Raw genomic sequence first — 21,693 nt, 5'->3', positions numbered from 1 at the left:
CAATCCGTAAGCCAAAAAGCTTGTTTTTCTTTTTGTTTTTTAATTGACAGATTTCCTGCTTAGTCAAACTGTTACATGGCAGCTCTGCTCAGTGGTGTTTTTCTGAGCTGAGAGAAGGGGTAATTTGTCTCGTGATAATGGGGATAGGCAGGTTTCTAGCGACACCAGCTTGAGGCTAGGGAGGCCTGTCTGTGTGGCTCAGGGGCCGCTTGGAGGCCAGCACTCCGGCTCTCCCAGCTCCCAAGGGGGAGACGCATGAAATCTCCAACCTGCAAAAGAGCCCGGATCTTGGGAGATGTCAGAGTGACTGTCCTGGGTGTGGGGCCCTCCTATTGTCCCAACATGTGGGTAGGGTGTCGGGAGAGCACAGCTGGACGCGTTCCCATGGGTCTCCCCAGCTGCCAGGATGCACCTTCTTGGAGGGCCCCGTGGAGTCTGGTCCTCCCCAGTCCCACCATCCCCACAGAGGCCCCACTCACTCCACGTATTCTGGAGCCAGGCTGGGTTGCAGTTGGATGCCTTTGTCCAACAGGCTCTTGAGTGACAGTAGCATGTGGTGTCGGCTGAGCTCTGAGTATGCTACCTATTGCAGGTACTTCTGCAGTAAGAATGACCCTCGCGCCTCTTGCAACATTAGCTCTGAGGCACCTGGCGTCCTCAGCAACCCCTGAGGGCCTCTAGGATCACACAGGAGGACAACATGGAAAGACCACTCTATGCTAAATGTATCCTTGGTAGTGGAGTCAGCGTTGAGCTGTTGTGGGTGTCCAGTTGTTTCTGGGTACTTGGACTGCTAATCATGCATGTTTTCAAATTGTTGAAAGACTCTGGGATCTTTAGTTACAGTTTTGGTTGTTAATAGCATGATTATGTCATTAATAATAACCATCCCTTTATTTCACATTGCAACTTTTTATTTTCAAACAAACAAATAAATAAAACAGTTTAATTCAAGAAGTTGCAATAGTAGCACAGAGCCAGAGGGCCCTGCTCCCAGGCTTCTTTGCCTCTCAGGACTGTTTTGTTTATGCTGGCACGCAGGTGAATGAGCCAGGTGCCTGGTGCCTCCTGGATGTCAGGCATGGTGCCAGATGCTTTCCCTCCTAGCCAGAAGCAAGTGGCACATGTCCTGTTATTCTCCCTTCTGGAAAATGAGAGAATGAGCTTCAGAGAAGTCAGCAGGGCCAGGTTCTGGGTGCACTCTGCTTGTCTAGCTGCCTTGCTAGAGCCAGGATTGAACAGCCCACCCCAAGTCCCAACTGCCTAAACATGCTGTACATGCTGCTGGTGCCCAGTCCCCTGACCTGGGAGCTGCTGGGGACATGGTTGCTATGGGTATGTCACCCAGGGGACACTTCATTTGAAGTCCCTGCAAGAGCTTCCCCTTCCATTGGCAGCCCCAGCCAACAACAGACACACACTGCAAGTGGTCAGGCCCCTGCCCGCAGTGGGACAACACTTGGTGTGGTGCCATTGCCTTCCCACGCTCCCCCAGGATCAGGCGGAGGTTGGACATCAGCTGAGCCACATCTCTATTTGGCCTCTGCCCCATCCTACTTCCCTCCCATGAGGATTTAGGGTATCTAGATTCCTGCTTCAGGTTCAGCTCTCAGGGAGCTAGACCTTGGGCATCTCATTTGTTTTAAAGCTCGTTTCTTCCCTGCAGTGGGCAAAGTAGGTGAAGGCATGCACGTCACCTCAGCCAGCAGCAGGACTGGGCGTGTCATGCTGGCTTCCCCAGGAGGCCCTGGATGGAGCTCCAGGACAGAAGTCCTTGGCGGTGTGGCCTCTGCAAGCTGACGTTTCCTGGTGGCTTGCCAACAGCCTATAAACACCCACGGTGAGAGAGCGGCCGGCCAGCTTCTTGGGGAGGCTCCCACACAGAAGACTTTGCATGTGCACCGCGTTGCCCTGGGCAGCACCATGGTCCAACTGTAGCTGGCAGAGGGTCAGGCCAGGCCCTAGAGATGCGGGCTTGCACCAACAAGACGAGGTGGCCCTGACCTCTTCTCTCCAAGCCCAAGTATGAACGGCAAAGCTGCTCCAGAACCTCAGGCTGGTGTTTGGCCAGGAGGGCAGAGCTCAGGTTCATCACAGGGTTTGCATGGGAGGCAGGTGCTGCCCCGAGGTTACCTTCCTATTTCCTTTGCATATAGGTGCGGCAGGCGGTGACCAGCGTGGTGGGGGGCTGGCTGCTGGACCTGCGGGACCGTTATTCCTTCTTTCACAAGCTCATCCCACTGTTGCTGAGCAGCCTTGAGGACGACATACCTGAAATCACGTAAGTGGTGAAATGATGCTGGTGGCCATGGTTCTAGGGAGCCATCGGGCCTTCTGTTTTAAGAGGCTCAGAAGCCTTTGCTGTTGCAACTGCAGGTTCCTTTGTTTTCTGGAACATCAGAGACTCCTCCTAAATGGTCACTGAGAGCAGTGGTTGTTGCTCTGCCTCTGAGTCTCTCCCAGAAGCTTACCTTGTCTCCTCTGTTGTATTTGCTGTGAGATCGTGGGCCACACGGAAGATTTCTGTGGTTTATAGTACTTAAAGAGACTTGGCACCATGTCTGCCAACCCCACCTGCCTCTGCAGGAGCTGCCTGCCCTGATGTGTGTGTTGTGCTGCAGGCTCATGGCCACCAGCCTCTGGGAGAAGGTCGGCCTGCAGTGGCAGAGGGAAAACGAGGAGGACCTCAAAGACAAGCTCGACTTTGCCACTCCCCCTCCAGCCCATCACCCCTCACCAGGTGAGTGCGGCCTTCCCCAGGTCCGCGAGGGGGTGTTTGTCCGTGGAGAGAGGCACTGTGGGCAGGATGCATGTGCCCAGCCTCCAGTGTTGCTTAAGGCCAGGAGGATGCCTCTGTGGCTCCCTCTCCCTGGGCCAGCTTTGTTCTGAGGGACCGTGTGGGCTGCCACAGGGGTCCCAGGGCCACGCTCAACTGTGAAGTACTGGCGGTGGCAGGAGTTTTAGAAACAGGTGGTGCTTTGTCACTTTACAAGAAAACCTACTGTAAGAGTTGTCCAAAATGCAGTCACAGAGAATATACACCCAGGTCGCAGGTAGGGTGCAGCCCTCACGATTCTGGATGAGGTGCACCTCCCGTCTTTCCCTGCCTTGCCGTGAGCAGGCGTGTGGTGTCTACAAGTGCTCACCTGAGTCACATCTGAGTGGTGTTTGCGAAGAGCCCACTGGAGCCGGCCCCTCCTCCTTGCCCCACAGACCTGCACACTTTTGTTTTCTCTGTTCTGAAACCACTTTCTTGTGGGTCTCCCAGTTGCAGTCATCTATCTTGCCATACCTCTTCTTAAAACAAAATGCTGATGATGTACATGCCAGCAGGGGCCTAAAGCAATAAAGATGCACCCTGTCCAATGACCGTGGCTGTGTGAGGCCCCAGCCGGGACCCCGCAGACTGTGAAGATAGCAGGGAGACAAGCACTTGGAGTCTCTATTTGGTGTGATGCTGACTCTGAGGCCAGCAAAGGAGCTCCTACTCCCTCTTAAGCTTGTGAATCCAATGGCTGTAATTCTTTCTGGTCAGCGTATCTTCTGATCCAGCTTCGCCTCCCACACTGCACGGTTGATATAAGGGGAGATCACACGTATTTTAGAAAAGGTACAAAAATGAGTTGCTAGTAGGGATTTTTCTGATTTAGTAAAGTCTGACAGTATAACATCTTAGTCATAAATATTGCTGTGGTTTTATTTTCTAATACACCCTTGTTGCCTGTGAGGGAAGAGAGTTCTGAGGGGGATTCCTGCCCCTCCTTGTGCGCCCGTCTCCTGCCTGGAGGCGATGTCTCGCTGCTCAGCCCTGGCGACAGACCGTGCACTCTGCTTACTTATGGGCAGTCCTGGCTGGGTTCTCACCAAGGTTAGGATACGGTGGCTGTCCTCAGATGTGAGGTCCAGGTTGCCTCCCTCCCTGGTCCTAGACACAACCTTCTGTTCTCTGCTGTGAGCTCTCCATGGGTCACGTGGTCTGCACCTACAGGGCTGTCTTCATGCTGAGGGGACATTTTTGTCTGGTGCTGGTATGGCATTGGGTCTTCTCCCAGGTTACATGATAGAGGGGGGCATAGGGGCACAGCAGGCTGGCAGTGAAGGCTGATCCTGCTTCCAAGGCTATTTTAAATCTGAGCAGAATGAATGTAGAATTAGTTGTAATCATGTTAGCAGGGTAGGGGCACCTGGGCAGCCTAGTCGGATGGGTGTCTGACTCTTGGTTTGGGCTCAGGTCATGATTTTGGTCTTCTTTTTTTTTTTTTTTTTTTTTTTAATTTTTATTTATTTATGATAGTCACAGAGAGAGAGAGAGAGAGAGAGAGGCAGAGACACAGGCAGAGGGAGAAGCAGGCTCCTTGCACCGGGAGCCCGATGTTGGATTCGATCCCGGGTCTCCAGGATCGCGCCCTGGGCCAAAGGCAGGCGCCAAACCGCTGCGCCACCCAGGGATCCCTTGGTCTTGGAATCAAGCCCCACATTGGGGTTTCTGCTCAGTGAAGTCTGCTAGTCCCTTTCCCTCTGCTCCTCCCCCTGCACATGTGCATACTCTCTCTCTCTAAAATAAATAATCTTCCCTTTAAGAAAACAGGATAAGCACTAGATTTCGTTAAATTGTTGGCATCTTCTAAAATCATTTCTTTAAACTGAATTTTAAATCTCAGCTTTCAGATTCTTTTTACGCCATTTCACACATCAGACTTCATCAGCAACCTCCTCAGAACCTTGCCACCAGCCACCAGCTTCACGCACATGGCCCTCCTGCCACCCCCCGCTCTGCCACCTGCCTCTCCTTGGGTCCTGCAATGTCCCCCATCCCTATCCACACTGCAGCCCCAAGAGATGATTTCTGACAGTACCCCTCACCCTTTGAAGGTAGTTTGACAAGCACATCATTGCATGACCCCCACTCGTTAAGATCTGGGGCATTCTATAGGTGCCCCTCTGGCCGAGGGGGAAGGATGTTTGGATCATTTCCAGGCTTTGGTGATTTTGAACCAAAGGTTCAAAGGTGAAAGGGTGAACCTTTGAACTATGTCCACTGTCTCAGTTAAGCCCCAGGGAGTGGGATTGCGGGTTGTGTGGTCACTGCTGTGAGCTGGTTGCTGCCATCCCCCCCTCTCTGCGGCCTCACCTGCCTGGGGCAGATTCCCATCAGCACACGCGGTGTCAGGCCTGTAGTGACTTGTCTGAACTCAGCATCTGTCCTGCATCATGCCATGTGCTTGTCCACATACCTTCTTCACTCAGTGTCTGTTCAGACTTTTGTCCATGTTGAACTGATTTGTTTATGATCTTATTATGGAGTTTGGAGAATTCTTTCTACATTCTGGGTACACCCTCTGTCGGATCTGTGTTCTGTAACACTGCTATTTGACCAGGTTCCCTCTGAAGTCCCCAGCTTACCTACAGCTGGTGGCCCTGGTGGGGCCCACTCCCCCGTCGCTCTGACTGACGTGGGAGATCACTCCCCTCCTGCTTCACGTGTCTCTCACTTCCTATTCCTGACACCATGCCTCTCTGAATGTATGAATGGATGGATTTGGGGAGGTGCACAGCTTACTGCTGATGGGCCTGTGTCCTGTCCAGTCAGGGTCCGGTCAGCACACTGGGACAGAAGTCTAAATCAGAGCCCATCCCTGCTTTGCTCAGAAAACAAGGTGCATGTAGCATAGAACATCATCTGTCTCCACACGATTTGCCATTTGCTTGACAAATGCAAGTTTCCTGTTCCCACATGGAAATAAATCTCCGCTTTTAAAACCTAGCTGTATGTTAGGAAGATCAGAAGGGCGTCATGGACTGTCCCCAGGTCAGTCACTCACTGAACTAAGTGCTCTTCTCAGGCAGAAGTCAAGTTCATGCTTGAAGAGATCTGCCCATTGGTCGCGCCCTCTAACCGCCCGCAGCAGGATCGGGTAATGACAGTGGGTTCCGGAGTCGTTTCTGCTGGAAATTATCCTCCCGTTAAAACTGTTTTCCTTGGTGACGCTTGAGTGAACTGGGAAGCACCTCTTCTTAATGGTGAATGGCTTGCCAGATCTTTTGACACAAGAGAATAGAGTTGGGTTTTTTTACCCATTTTAGAAATAAGCGGAGTTCCGTTTGAATAACTGCCATTGTGATGTAGATTGCTTTTTTATGCCCTTCAGGGCTTTCATGCTCTCTTGAGAGCTCAGACCTGCTCTGCTTGTCTGTTTCATCCAAGTATTTGGAGAGGTGGGAGTTGTCAGAAAAGTTTCCTTGTGCAGAGAGATGGGGGATGGGGCGTGGATTTGCACTGGGGGGAACTAAATGAGGATCCATGGTGTGGAACATTACTCACTCCAAGCTAGCTCTGGGTGCTGGGGAGAAAGGTAGCTCCCCATTTAGTGCTATAGGAAAAGGATGGGGTCCCCCCACTCAGAGGCTGCAGGCCTACCTGGTTTTCTCCTTATCGTGCCCAAAGGATGGAGTGGCTTGTCCACAGGCAGTGAGTCAAGATCAGCACCCACCTGAGCCAGATTCAGATTCTAGATGGTGACCCTCCCTTCCACCCTTCCCATTGCCCCCTGCCCCCTGCGCCGAGGGGCCTCCATTTCTTCGAGGAGTTCAGTCTCTGATTGTTTCTGAGACACCTCCACTTTGCAAACAGCTGGAACCTTGTGCAGAATACCCAGAATCATCCTTCCTATTTGTGGTGGTTTATAAATACACAGTACAGGGTAAAACTGTTGATCTCTTTTTCTGCTTGCAGTGAAATTTCCCTTTGTCTAAGTGTGCAACAACGAAGTTGATTTACCATTCCACATGCTTCTGGCCCAGCTTAGTGCTTTGTGGTGACCTCTCCTTGAGTTAAAACACAGGCACAGTGGGAGGCGCTCTGCCCATCTGCAGACTCCATCGCTCCCTGGGAGTCAGGATTCATCTCAGGCTGCTGCTGCCTGCACCTGGGGCATCACCTATAGACTTGGCAACCCCCGGGGGGGGGGGGGGGGCGGGCACACACTCCTCATGACAGCGGGGGCTGCACAGGGCATATGGGGGGGTACTTAGGGCTGCCTTGTAGACATCCACTCAGATCAGTGATAAAGCCCCAGCTGAGCTGATTGGAAAAATGACCTTGGAATGAGGGCACCTTAAGAGAAAAACAGCTCACCTGAGCTTTGAGCAAGGGTGTGAACTTTGACTCTTAGACCTGAGTGGTCACAGCTCCCAGAGCTTCTCTGTCCCCTGTGGACACAGGCTGAGTCTTGACACCCAACTGGCTATGATCTTCCTTCCCAGCCCACCTTTACAAACAGTATCTCCTCCTTAGGTGACATAGGATTGTTGCATTGCTCTTGACATTCACCGTCTGTTTCTACCAAAGTTAAGCAATTCTCTGTTGCAATCATATTTAATTTTGTTTCAATAATGAAAACAAATTGGCTTTACGAGTATTTGTATCTGGTCTGCTTGTTGTAAGGTTGAGCAAGCCTTGTAACCGCAGCTGGTTCTGTGGGGCTGAGCCAGCACACTGAGCCGTCCCTGCCCCTCTGCCAGCTCGTCCGCTTGAGCTGTCTTTGCATGCTTGTTGCTTGCGGAAGTACTGCAATTATGTTTTCAAAGAAAAGATGAGTAGATAGAGTCTGAGTTGTAGTCTGGACTCTGGACATAAGAAGTTAATCATCGCTCAGGCCTCCGGCACTTCCTCGGATTACAGGACAAACAGAAACATTGACCTTGTGTTGTTTCCCAAAATCAGCAGTAATCACATCTTGAAAGGAATGAACATGGGGAAAGAGAGCCCTCACATGTTGCTGGGGGGAAGATAAAACAATGCAGACACTTTGGAAAAGAGTTCAGGAGCTTTCTTGAAGGGTTAAATGTGCACCTTCCATGTGATTATGTGATCCCGCTGTCCCACCCCAGGTAAACATTTGACAGAGATGAAAACTGCCCCTCCTCTGGCGTGTGCGTGCATGTTCACAGCAGCATCATTCATGTATCCTCAAAGTGGGAACAGCCCAAGGCCCACCAGATGGTGCCTGGATCAACAAGTTATGTCTGTCCACGCCATGCAGCGGTACTCAGCCACAAACAGGAATGAGATTCTGACACATGCTATAACATGAATGAGTCTCAGAAACATGTTTAGTGAGAAAGCTCATTCATATGAGATCTCTAGGAAAGATGGAACCGTAGGGAGGGAAAGCAGGCTCATGGTTCCTTGGGCACAGGTAAGGGGTTGACTGCAAGCAGCTTGTGGCTCCCATACAGCAGGAGAACCCTGAGACTGTGAGTCGACTCAGTTCACAGGGTTAAAAGTGGCATCTACAAAAAAAAAAAAAAAGAAAGAAAAAGGGATCCCTGGGTGGCACAGCGGTTTGGCGCCTGCCTTTGGCCCAGGGCGCGATCCTGGAGACCCGGGATCTAATCCCACGTTGGGCTCTCGGTGCATGGAGCCTGCTTCTCCCTCTGCCTGTGTCTCTGCCTCTCTCTCTCTCTGTATGACTATCATAAATAAATAATTTTAAAAAAAAATTTAAAAAAAACAGTGGCATCTACAACACATAGATCACATCTCAGTAAAACTGTTTCTAAGAAACTTGCAGAAACACTTGGGTGGCTCAGTGGTTTAGCACCTGCCTTCAGCTCAGGGTGTGATTCTGGGGTCCTGGGATCGAGTCCTGCATCAGGCTCTCTGCATGGAGCCTGTGTCTCTCCCTCTGCCTGTGTCTCTGCCTCTCTCTTCTGTGTCTCTATGTCTCTCATGAATGAATAAATCTTTAAAAAAAAAAAAAAAAAACAATGAAACTTACAGAGGCTCTGTGCTAGTGATCTGTTGGTGCATTCAGCGAGCATTTCCTGGGGGCTTCCCGCCCCACAATGTGGAAGACTTGATGGACCCTTCCCTGCACAGGGCTCAGTCTCCAGGGACAACCCTCATTTGATGAGCCTTGAAGCTGCTGCACCTTGAGGGTATGGGTGCCCATGAGGCCTGGGAAGACTGGCATCCTAACAGCAGGCTTTCTAGAGGGTCACATCTGAGTTGAGCATCTGGAATATGCGAGCTGCTGAGGAAAGGGCCGGATCAGGGGCTGCCCTGGCCGTAGGCTGCCTCTTACCTGGGGCCTATCTTGGGGCATGAATCTCCATGCTTGGCCACCTGATGTACCCCGTCATTGTAAGCCATCTTTCCTCATGTATCTAAATTTGTTTCTGGATACCAGTAAGATCCTTATCCGTTTATACCTCATGTTCTGTTTACTTTGTTCATGTATTCACAAGGAAGCTGTGTTGGGATACACACATACTCAGAGGGAGCAAGAAGATTTACTTCTCAAACTGATGATTTTGAAGATTACTGCTTTGAAAACTCCTAGGTACCAGTTGTTTGAATTTGCCTTAGGAACTGAGCAGTTGAATCAGCCTGGTATTCACTGTCCCCATCTGTGTCAAGCATAGCCTTGACCAAAATGTAAAAACGGAAACACCTGTTATCCCCTTGCCAGAAGCTCTCCTGGGATTAGGAATGGCTGCTGCGGCTCATGAGTGCAAGGGTCATAGCTGTAGATGCTCACTGTGGAAGCCGCCTGTGTCCCTGCTGCTGTGGACACCCTGTGTACTGGGAAGATCTGCCGCCACCAGAGCTGCCCCACATGTGCCACGGGGAGAGTGACAGGAGCAGCGGGGCACCAAGGTGTGTGTCATTTCTGGGTGTGAGTGGCAGGAGCGGTGTACCTGTCTACATCCCCGGGCTATCTCCCCGGCACCTTGTTGGTGGGGAGCAGTCATGGAACCACAGGCAGGGTGGGGTCCCTGGGCAGCCTAGCTCTTTATTCTTTTGGAACTACTTGGTTGGTTGTTTTTTAACTTTGTTTTTACATTACATATTTTGGAAAGTAAAAAATATTTTAAGTAGTGCTGAGTTCATATCCTCTTGTGTGCAAATAAGTATGTGGAGGTAGAGGTGTGCAAGTAGATAGAGGTAGATGGTGCCGGCTTCCTGCATTTCAGGACACCCAAGCATGGCCTCTGCCTCTGACCATTTTTAGGATTTGTCCAAGTTAAGTTATCAGAAATATACAAACAGACTTAGACACAAAGATGATCATCATAGTGTTAATTATAATACTGAGAAATTGGAAACACTCGAGTTCATAAATTATAATGCTCTGTTTTGTTAGCTACTTAAAATCATACCCTGGATTCCCAAGAATTCTTCTGGTGCAGCATTGAAAGGCACCAGTGATGGGAATGCTCTCTGCCTTCAGGACAGTGCCACTGGGCCATGTGTGGCTACTGAGCACTTGAAATGTGCTTAATGGGACCAAGAAACTGGATTGTGATTGATTTAAGCTCAATGAACTTTAGTCATGTAGCTAGCAGCTGCCATGCTGGAAAGTGCAACTCTGGAGCCTATCATGGGGTGGGGGTAGTCAGTGTATCAAGTTTAGGAGACCACAGTGTGTGTCAGAGCTGTTCCACAGCCCTGAACAACAGTAAATGAGCAGGCATTGTCACTTGATTCGCAGAAACAGGCAGCAGCCCGATGTGGCTTCTGGGCCATAGTTTGCCGACTCCAGGTTTAAAAGAATATTGTCATTTCTGCTCCATTAAATAGTACAGGAAAATAGGCCTCTAGGCCTCAGAACACAGATATAGTAAGGCCGTGTGTTTCTTTGAAAATAGCTCATAGGCCCTACTGTCACCAGCTGCCCTGTGTCATGTCCTCTCATCTGACAGACTTTCCACAGTAGATACATTATCAGGGAGAAAAGTATTATTTGTTTGCTTTTGGCAAAATTATAACAAGCTCACTTAAACAGCCAACATAGAATCATTGGAACTAATTTTCTAATATAGCATAAAAGTAGAAAAGTAACAGGAAAAAAACTGAAAATTAGATCTTGTGGTATAAACTGTTGCTTTTGCTAAAACATACCTTTAAACTCTGACCTCTCATGATTTCATTTCTATCCCTAGATTTTTTTATTAAGAATTCTTAAGTTTCTATTTTAATTGCAGTGAATTAACATACAGTGTTATATTAGATTCAGGTGTACAATAGGGTGACTCAACACTTTATACATCACCCAGTGCTCATCACAACAGGTGCAGTCCTTCATCCCCATCTAATATGTCACCCATCCCCCCTCCTACCTCCCTTCTGGTCACCATCACTTTGTTCTCTAGAGTTAAGAGTCGGTTTCTTGTTTGTTTCTTTTTTTCTCCCTTTGCTTATTTGTTTTGTTTCTTAAATTCCACATCTGAGTGAAATCACGTGGTATTTGTCTTTCTCTGACTTATTTCACTTCACATGATAACCTCTAGTTCTATTCGTGTCATTGTAAATGGCAATATTTCATTCTTTATTGCTGAGTAATATTCTAGTGTGTATGTATATGCATACATTACATCTTCTGTATCCATTAACCAGTTGGTGGACACCTTGGGTGCTTCCATAATTTGGCTATTGTAAATAATGCTGCTATAAATATGGGTGTGTGTGTCTCCCATTGAATTATTATTTTTGTAGGGTCTTTTGGTAAATGCTGGATAGCTCTATTTTAATTTTTGAGGAACTTCCATACTGTTTCCAGAGTGGCTGCACCAGTTTGCATCCCCACCAACAGTGTAAGAGGGTTCCCCTTTCTCTGCATCCTTGCTGATGCCTGTTGTTTCTCTTCTTGATGCTAGCCATTCTAACAGATGTGAAGTGATAATCTCATCGTGGTTTCAGTTGGCATTTCCTTGATAATGAGTGATGATGAGCATCTTTTCAAGTGTCTATTGACTACCTCTATGTCTTCTGCCCATTTTTTAATTGGATTATTTGGGTTCAGGATCTTGAGTTTTATCGGTTCTTTATATATTTTGGATAGTAACTCATAGTCAGAGATGTGATTTGTAAATATCTTCTCCCATTCCGAAGGTTACATTTTAGTTTCTGCTGTTTCATTATTAGTGTATGCAACAGGTTTCTGTACATCGGTTTTGTATTCTGTGACTTTACTGAATTCATGTATCAGTTATAGTAGTTTTTTGGTGGTCTTTCAGGTTTTCTACATAGAGTATCATGTCACCTGCAAATAGTGAAAGCTTTACTTCTTCCTTACAATTTGAATGCCTTTTATTTCTTTTTCTTGTCTGATTGCTGTGGCCAGGACTTCCAGTACCATGTTGAATAAAAGTGGTGAGAGTTGGAATCCTTGTCTTGCTCCTGATCTTAGAGGAAAAGCTCTCAGTTTTCCCCCATTGACTGTGTTAGTGGCGGGGTTTTCATAGATGGCCTTTATTATGTTGCTGTTATGTTCCCTCTAACCCTACTTTGTTGAGGGTTTTTACCGTGAATGGATGTTGTACTTGGTCAGATGTTTTTTCTGCGTCTGTTGAGAGGATCATATGGTCCTTATCCTTTCTTTTATTAATGTGATATATCATGTTGATTGATTTGCAAATATTGAACCACCCTTGCAGCCCAGGAAGAAGTCCTACTTCATCATGGTGAATGAGGTTTGTTGTTATTTGTTTTGTTTTTTTTAGAGAACAGCAAGCAGCATGAGGGGAGCAAGGGGAGGGACTGAGGGAGAAAGAAGGAGAATCTTAAGCAGGTTCTATGTCTAGTGTAGAGACCAACATGGGACTTAATCTTATGACCCTGAGATCATGACCTGAGTCAAAATGAAGAACCATATGCTTAACCAACCAAGCCACCCAGGGGTCCCATGAGTTTTTAAAATATTATTGGATTCGGTTTGCTAGTATTTTGTTGAAGATTTTTGTATCCATGTTCATCAGGGATATTAGCCTATAGTTCTCTTTTTTGTGTGGAGTCTTTCTCTGGTTTTGGTATCAGGTTAATACTGGCCTCATAGAATGAATTTGGAAGTTTTCTTTCCATTTCTATTTTTGGAATAGTATGAGAACAGAGTTTTGAATTTTAGTTATTTGACAAGCACAATTGGGGAGCAGCAGGGAGAGGGAGAAGCAGGCTCCCTGCTGAGCAGGGAGCCCAACTCAGGGCTTGATCCCAGGACCCTGAGATCACAACCCAAGGCAAAGGCAGATGCCCAGCTGACTGAGCCACCCAGGCACCCCTAGAGTTTGAATTTTTAAAATCAAACCTTTAATCAAAGTCTTTGAAGCCTTTTTTGTAGAAAGTGACAAACATTCTAAAATATATGGAAATGCAGAGATCTAGGGCATCCAGAACTTTGACAATGAAGAGCAAAGTTGAAAAGCTAACACTTCCTTTTTGAGAGAATGTACAGAGCAAGAACATAGTACTCCAGACTGTGTGGGGTCAGCATACAGACAGGCAGTGGGAGGGAGGTCAAGCATTCAGAATAGATGCCTACATATGTGGACAGCTGATCTCAGATAGGTTCCATGACAGTTCACTGGAGAAAGGATGTCTTTCAACATTGATCACTAAAAATAAACTTCAAAAACAATATGATTTCTTAGTGGGCAGAAAGATTTTTTAGGGCACATCGCCAACAAAGATATAAATAAGCACATGAGAAGCTGCTCCATGTCATTAGAAAGTGAGCATGAAGCCACAGCAAGCACCACATATCCTGTCAGTGGCTTTCACTGAGGAATGGCCACTCAAGCACAGGTGAGGACACGGAGGAGCTGAAGTCCCTGCCCAGGTGTGGGGACATGACAGTACAGCCCCCTTGGGAAAACCGCTTGGCAGTTCCTTCAATCAAATGCCACCTTCCGTGGAACCCAGTGGACACAGCCACAGGTACTCACCTGCGGGAGCAGCCACGGTATCCATATAGACTTACATGTGGTACTTGTCTCAGATTCTTTGGCAACAGCCCAGCCCAGGAAGGCATGCTGGCACACGATTGACCCTGGGATCATTGTGGGGAGAAGGGAGCTGGGCAAACCGAAGTGTGAACCACACAACTCTGCCCAGAGAGGGTCCGTCTGTAGTGACAGGAAGCAGATCGCAGTTGCCTGGGCAGGCAGAGAGCCCTGGGAGTGCTACAGGGGCACAGGAGGCTTTGGGCATTGGGTGCATCTGCATCCTGATTACAGTGGTGGTTTACAGGTGTGTCCATGTGTCAAAACTTATCAGATTAGGCACTTAGTGTATTCTATTGTGTGTCACTTATGCCTCAGTCTGTACGAAAATTTGAAGCTAAATTAGAACAATGTGGCTTCATTTCTGCTCTCAGAGGTGGTTTACATTTTTAAGATTTCAAAATGAAACATGTAAGTGTCCCTTAAACCAGGGACACATGATGAATCAGCTTTCCCAGGATTCACGGAGGTTTTATTTGTGAACTTCCTGTCTTATTCTTTCTACCACCAGAGAATCGCCCTGTGTTGGGCTGTCGGGAGCTTGTCTTCAGAAACCTCTCCAAGATCCTTCCTGCCATCTGTCATGACATCACCGACTGGGTGGTAGGAACCAGGGTGAAGGCTGCACAGCTGCTGGCAGTGCTGATGCTCCACGCCGAAGACCACATCACGCAGCACCTGGAGGTTATCCTCAGAACCTTGCAGCGGGCATGTGCTGATGAGGACAGGGCTGTGGTCAGCAATGTGAGTTGCCTTTTACTGGTCACGTTTGTTGAGCTGTAGCTTTTAAGGTATAATGTTCACCTATGTGAGGTCATTGTCTGCTGGTTTTGATCAATGTGAGCCGCCATAGAAGTGCCACCACAGCTAAGATAATGTTCACGTCTCCCTGAGATCCCCTTGGGTCTTGGCATCCTCCCCACCCTCTGCCACCCCCTACTCATGGGCCCGTCAACCCAGATCTGTTTTCTCTCAACAATAGCAAGCGATGGCTCTGTACAGGTGGATTGCACAAGCCTGTCAGCCTTACCTTTGACACACTTGTCCCTGCGAGTCTCACTTGGGCAGGCAGGGCACCTCCCTGGCTCTGGTGGCCCTCGCATGCCCACAGACTCTTGGCCCAGCATGTGACAACCGGCATCTTCTTGCTTGGTGGTGGCTGGTTCTCACTGCCACCCACCACTTGGCTAGCTGTTAGCATCATCACGTGCATAGGTAGAAGCAGGTGAGCCTCAGCGGGGTTTGCTTCCCTTGTCCTGTCTGCCCCATGAGCTCAGCTGGTGGGCACCTTTACTGAGCAACAGGCCATTGGACCTCACTCTGGATGCGCATGGGCATGCTCACTCCTGCCCAGAGGACATGTCATGGGGCCAATGACAGCAGCCTGGCACAGTGGGGGATATCCCTGTATTATGTCACTGGGGGATGTTGTATAAATGGAGTCATGCACTATGTATCCTTTAGAATTGGCTTTTTTCAGTCATCCTAATGCCCTGAGGCCCGCTGTTATGATGCAGAGTGGTGCCCACAGCATGGCACTGCCAGCATGTAGCCATTTGTTCATAACAAGCCTAGGTCACTGGCAGCACTTGAGGGGCATGAAGCCCTGCCAGGACTTGGCCCTCCTGGGAATCAGAACCCTGCAGAAGCTAAGGGCCAGGGGGACTTCCTGTTGCACACACATAAGGCTGGCTGTGGTGGGCTGGAAGCCCCACAGGCAGATGCACAAGTGCCCGGGGCATCCCGTCAGCCTCTTGCCTTCTTTCACAGTGCATCAGATCTGCAGAGCTGGTTGGAGTGTTCGTCAGCCCAGAAGTGTTTCTGAAGCTGATCTTGTCTGCGCTGAAGAAGTCACCCTCCCCCGCCTGCCTCCTGGTCCTCGCTTCTATCATCCGAGGCTGCCCTAGGGAGGCCCTCCAGCCACACTTGAAGGTCATTGCCACGGAGCTGGCCCAGCCCCATGTCTGTCAAGGATCTGAAAATGTAAGCTGTGGGAGGGGAGGCAGGCACAGTGCATCATGAGGTTGACCCTCTACACAGGGAAGGTGGGTGGCGCCCCCTGCCTGAGGCTGTCAGTACATACCTGTTGATCATTATTAGTAGATAGGACAGGGGTTGGGCCTGCACAAGGCCCATGGCCAGGGTACCACCACTGACACCATCTTGTCTGGGGACCTGCCTGCTTGCTGCCTCCTTCTACTCTGTCCAGTCAGCGGTCATTCATGTTAAAACTAAACACATGGAAAATGCAGGTCCTGCTTCATGCCAGCCACCTTCCATGTGCCTAGTGGCCACCGTGCAGGACAGTGTGGGATAGGGCGAGGGATGGGCTATCGGGCCCCAGCGTCCCTTCCCACCCCTGCTCTTGGTCCTCAGCCTATCACCACGAACTGGCTCTTTACTTGTGTACCTCAGCATTGTCATCACGTGCTCGGAACAAGCAAGCAGATGGCTGGGAAATGGGTGTGGGATTCTGTACACAGTTACTACACACTGGCTTTATTCTACATCGAAGCAGTTTGGGTAGCTAGGCTTAATCGTTTGGAACAATTTATAATTGGGTGCAATTGAGAAAAAGATAAGGACTTTGTTTTTGTTTGGCTGTGACAGTCACTAGGCGTTGCCCTCCTGCTCCTCTGTAGGGAACGGGGGTCTGTGCCCCCTGATTGTCCCCTGTGGCGCAGGCCTGGGGACACCACTTGGGGCTGGCCCAGGCAGGGGTGGGGGACCAGCTATGTCTTCAGACACGGACGGGTGCTGGGACGGACGGGTGCTGGGACGCATCCTACTTGGGCTCGATTGATCCTTCTCCGGCATCAGGTGACAAGGTGGTCCCATCACAGCTGTGAATCTGCTCGCAAGGCAGCTTGAGACGCGGCAGGTGGGAGGTGGGGCTGAGGTCTCAGAGGGGAGTGTTGATGAGCCATTCTCCCTGACCCCGGTGCTTTCGACATGGTTCACCTTTTCCGAAACCTGTTTTTAACATAATTGTCAAACCCACATGAATTCTGCATTTTTACTCAGGGTGGTCTGGTAATGATTCTGATTCCTCTACATAGATTTGTGACCCAGCTCTCTGTTTCCTGAAACGCTAAATTTGAAATTTTGTGCACGTGTTTAAATAGAGATCTACAAAATTTATGGGAAAGAAAATATTTCATATTTTAGCGTCATGTATAGAAAAATCTATTTTTTTAAGGTTTTATTTATTTGAGAGAGAGACAGAGATAGCAACAGAGCACATGAGTGGGGAGGAGATGGAGAATGGAGAAGCAGGTTTCCTGCTGAACAAGGAGCCCAACCCGGGCGGGACTTGACCCCACCCCAGGACCCTGGGATCATGACCTGAGCCAAAGGTAGACACTTTACCCACTGAGCTACCCAGGCACCCCTACAGAAAAATTTGATCCCTTAATCCATGAAGTTCAGATAATGTATTTGGCTCTTCATCTTCCAGAGGTTTTTTGAGGACGAATTTCTGCATTGACGTTGTTTTGTGTTTTTTTGTTTTCTGTAGGCTCCACACCCAGTGTAGAGCCTGTTGTGGGGCTTGATCTCACGACCCTGAGATCATGACCTGAGCTGAAATCAAGTTGGTCTCTCAACTGACAGAGCCACCAAGTGCTCCTGTAGTGGTGTTTTAAACAGCATGATCATGCTTAGTGTCTCATCAGATGTGTTCCAGGCTCAGGCCAGGGAACCAGCCATAGGGAAAACCGGAGATGCCCATTTCCTCACAGACTCAGACATTCAGCAAAGGGGATGAACACTCAAGTTTAGGCAAAGGTGCCAGATGCAGCCCTTTTTCCCCTGCAGCAGGAAGGAAACAGCATGAGCTTCCTGCCATTATTCCCCAGGAGCTGGGAGGACCAGCTGCTGACATCTTTTGAGAAAAAACTGAAGGGTAGAAACTCCAGCATCAACCAGACAAGAGGTTCCCTGAGGGTGCATGCTGGCTGCTGCAGGGCCTGGTAGTGGCAGGTGCCTCCCCAGGTGTGTGTCTGGCCAGCGCCGCACCTGGAGCTAAGCTGAGGGAATCCGATCCTTTCCTTTGAAATGTTTGTTTTGTGACATGTAACTGAGCTGAGGAAATTGTTTGATACCGTAAAGGTAACTCATTTATTCCTGTTGAACAAACACAAACCATGATGAGTGCAGGGGCGTGGTCACCGTAGAAATGTCAGCCTCTAGTACTTTCTGCCATAAAGTTTCGACAACCTCAGGTGACACTTTCAGGAGCAGGAGCTAAGATGTCATTTTGGAAACTCGCCTCCGCTGTGCCTTGGTCTCCCTCTTGAGGTGCAGGTGGAGGGGAGGGGAATGTTCTCTGCTTTGATATAAACAAATCTGTGAATGCCAAGGCCAAGATTCCCAGAGATGGTGCCACACTTCCTACAGAGGGGCACATGTAGAAAAGCACGCAGCTCCTTGCAAGGTCCAGTGCACCCCAAGACAGCCAGCCTGAGCTGATGTTGGCATGCATCTCAGGAGCTGAGAGTGACGCTCTGTCAGTGGTTAACTCTAGGCCGTTCTGGAGATTAGCTGAAACCATGTCCTCAGACACTTGGTGACTGCCCACCTAGGCCTAAAAGAGATCGGGGCATGGAACAAGTGAGAATGTGAATTAAACACTAGTCTGGCTTCCCAGGGTTGCTGCACGTGAGCAGCCAGGCAAGCGTGGACCACACTCCTCCGTGATCCAGCGTGAATTCTTTGTTTGAACTCTCATGATTTATATCATTTGTGCATGAGCCCAGAACTCCTCCAGAATTGCCTTTGGACTTGTTCCCATTAGTGAAACCGCCTGAGTGCACACCTCCTGCCCTCTGCGTCGTGCTCCTGTCCCATCCTCTCTGTCCTTTGTGAAACATGCGTGAGGCACACATGGAGGGACGTATGAGAAGCACGGGGTGGGGCACGGGCATTAAGGAGTTCTGCTCCACGGTTGATGAAGCTGAGGTCTGGGAGACGAGCGGCTGAGTAGACCTGGCTGAGGCACCCGCCGTGTCACCCCCATCCATCAGGAGGCATGTTCTGAACCGTAGAACTTTTATTAACTTTTATTAAAACTTATTATTACAGAAAGACTCAGAAATGGTCAGCAGTAGAGAAAAGAGCAGAATGAACCCCCGCATGCCCCCACCCAGCCTCTGCAGCCACGGGCTCTGGCGCGCCCATCCTGTCCACCGTCCTCCACCTTGTCTATTACCCTTGGGGGCAGGTTGGGAGGGATGGGTGTTTGCATGTGGATCCAAGATGCCCTGTTTCCCTTGTGAATTTTATGGGATGTGTGGCTCATGCATAAGACCTGCTTTAAACATTAACTGAGAGACTGCTAAGCAGTTCTTTCTTGGGCTATGTTGTTTTCCCTGGAAAAGAAAACTGAAAGTTTTCCCATGATAGAAGGCATTCCTGTGGTCCATGCTTTCTGATCCATGGCACTAGTGTGCTGTGTCCTGTCAGTGTGGGCTGTGGGGTGGGGGAGGCAGGAGGTGGGGAGAGCAAGTGCAAGGGGTGGTGTAGTAAGGGGGGCCCTGGGAGGGGGGCAGGAGCTGGGGGCTAGTGCAGAGGGCAGAGGGTGGGGAGTGAGGAGTGTAGTAAGGGGGACCCTGGGAGGTGTGGTAAGGGACAGGTGGGTGGGGGGAGGGCTGGCTCACAGTACTCCCTTTTTCCTTCATAGCTGCTTCATGGGGAGCACCTGCTGCTCTGCGTGCAGACTTTGGTTTCCGTGTGCCAGGAAGACTGCAGAGGATGCAGCTTGCAGCTCATGGAAGTGCTGGTGACCATCATGGCGCTCTCTGGAGCCACAGGCCTCAGTGACAAGGTAAGGCTACAGGGAAACCCCCACTTAGCTGTGTGGGTGATGGAGCTCATGCCTGGGAAGGTGCTCATCTGACCAAATGGAACCACCATCCAGAAGTCCTCCTGCTGTGGAAACTGAAGCCTCAGGCTCCCCTGACTCAGCTGACTAGCACAGTGGAGGACCATGTGGGACATTTGGGATGAGTCGCTCATGCGGTGGCCCTCAGGGGGTAAAGGATTCTAGAGAACCTGCAGCTGCCCGTTTATTGTCATGTCTCAGAGGGACAACAGCTATGGACAAGCAGGACAGGAGCCCGTCCTCAGCTCCAGCCTGTGACTGACAGCCTATAGAGAAGATAGTGTCATAATCTCCCATCTCATCACAGGCCAGCTTTATAACATTATTTCTGTTTTCTCAGCTCTGGGTCTAAGCTTTGAAAATTCTTCTGATGTCCAGTTCCCCTTGGGCCTCAGGGACCATCTCCAGAACAATGTGGTTCTCCCCCTGGTCCTCTCTCCACCCCCATGGGCACATCTCTGTCTGGGGATGATGTGCCTGATGGAGAGGTGCCTGGGCACTTCATAGAACCTGGGCCCCATATCAAGGACGCCCTCTGCCCTCCCTCTCCTTTCCTGGGCCTCTCAACTTTGTTTTGTTTGTTGTTGTTTTTATAAAGATTTTTATTCATTTGAGACAGAGAGCATGAGTTGGGGAGGAGGGGCAGAGGGGGAGGGAGAAGCAGACTCCCCACTGAGCAGGGAGCCCAATGCAGGACTCAATCCCAGGACCCTGGTATCATTACCTGAGCTGAAGGCAGATAGTCAACCATCTGAGCCACCCAGGTACCCCCCACATTTTTGTCTTTAAAAGCCACTGTTCCACAGAGCACGTATCAGCAGACAGCTCATCACCACAGGGCCACAAACAGTGCATGCATGGGACACAATGGAAGGAAGCTGGGCAGCTGTCAGGACGCAGGCTGGGAGGTGGCTACATACCTGTCTCCTGCTCCCCCCCAGAGGGTGGTTGTCTCCGTTGGAAAGCCCAGTTGCAGGGTGACCTTGGGCCAGCATAGTTTTTGTCTGCTCAGTTCAGTGCCCTGCTGCCACCTTGCTCCCTGCTCCCTCACAGATCGGGTTGGCTGGCGCCCGGCTCTCCCACTCCGCAGTGGGAGCTGAGGACCCCAGAAGGGAGCGGCCTGCCAGGAAGCTTGCTCTCCCTACGTGCCCCTGGCTTTGTGCAGAATGGGGGCACAGTGGCTGAATCTCATAAATGCACATCTGTCTGTTTTGTTACCTGTTGTGCACACAGCACTGACGCCATGTGCATAGTGGCGGTTAGATGAGCACCTACAGTCCTAGCCCCAGCAGGCACTCCAGGGGCTCCTCCTTTCATGCTTCCTCAACAATTGGGTGTTTGAGGTTGGCCTGGTCACTAGCCGCTCACATGCCTCAGTGGGTCTCGCTGTCTGATGATGAGGATGGGTTCCCCCCCCCCCCCCGCAGGGCTTTCCCCAGCCTGTAACTCACACCTACAGGTTCAAGAGACCATGGATGGGCTGGCCACAGTGCAAGAGGTCAACAGCAGGCAGGACCTCTACCGAGAGCACATAGGCCCCCTTGTGGAGTGGCTGGCAGCAACACAGAACGACTGGACTGTCCACTCCGTGGAGCTGCTGCAGCTCACCGTGGTAGTCACCCATGCAGGTGAGTTCCCACCACGCCCAGGCTGGACCCAGGGGGCCACAAGCCAGCTGAGGTGGGGTGACTCATCTCTCCTGCCCATGGGAACCAGCAGTTTGAGAACCAAAATGTTAACTTTAAAAATGCCAAGAAGATTACTTTTGAAGACTTTATGTAACATGGCTGCTCAAAGCCTGCCAGGTGTATGGGTTTGATGTTAAACCTCAAATTTGGGCCTTGTCATGGCCTCTCATGTGGCCCGTGTTGAGATACACCTCAGCATCATTGAACTTAGTGCTGCATGGCCAACGGGTGTTCTGTGTGGGCCTCCCACCCATGCTTTCTCCCTGCCCTGTGGAAATCCCTCTATTGGACCAGCCCTGGGGAAGCTTTCACTGGAAAGCTTCTTTTTAAAAGATGATTCTT

At 49.9% G+C, this 21,693-nt stretch overlaps 1 protein-coding gene across 1 annotated transcript in view; it reads left to right on the top strand.

The window, feature by feature from the left end:
• Nucleotides 1-21,693, top strand: part of DNAAF5 (dynein axonemal assembly factor 5) — a 47,756-nt gene that overhangs the window by 9,620 nt on the left and 16,443 nt on the right. Inside the window, exons 3-8 of the mRNA XM_072753402.1 lie at nt 2,157-2,281; nt 2,622-2,740; nt 14,294-14,526; nt 15,553-15,765; nt 19,463-19,606; nt 21,123-21,291. Of these exons, the coding sequence (XP_072609503.1) occupies nt 2,157-2,281; nt 2,622-2,740; nt 14,294-14,526; nt 15,553-15,765; nt 19,463-19,606; nt 21,123-21,291 (1,003 nt within the window). The remainder of the gene's footprint in view (nt 1-2,156; nt 2,282-2,621; nt 2,741-14,293; nt 14,527-15,552; nt 15,766-19,462; nt 19,607-21,122; nt 21,292-21,693) is intronic.

This window comes from Vulpes vulpes, chromosome 3 (assembly GCF_048418805.1).
Source record: "Vulpes vulpes isolate BD-2025 chromosome 3, VulVul3, whole genome shotgun sequence".
Classification (NCBI taxonomy): domain Eukaryota; kingdom Metazoa; phylum Chordata; class Mammalia; order Carnivora; family Canidae; genus Vulpes; species Vulpes vulpes.
The sequence above is the reverse complement of the archived record's forward strand: the minus strand, read 5'-3'. Positions and strand labels throughout refer to the sequence as shown.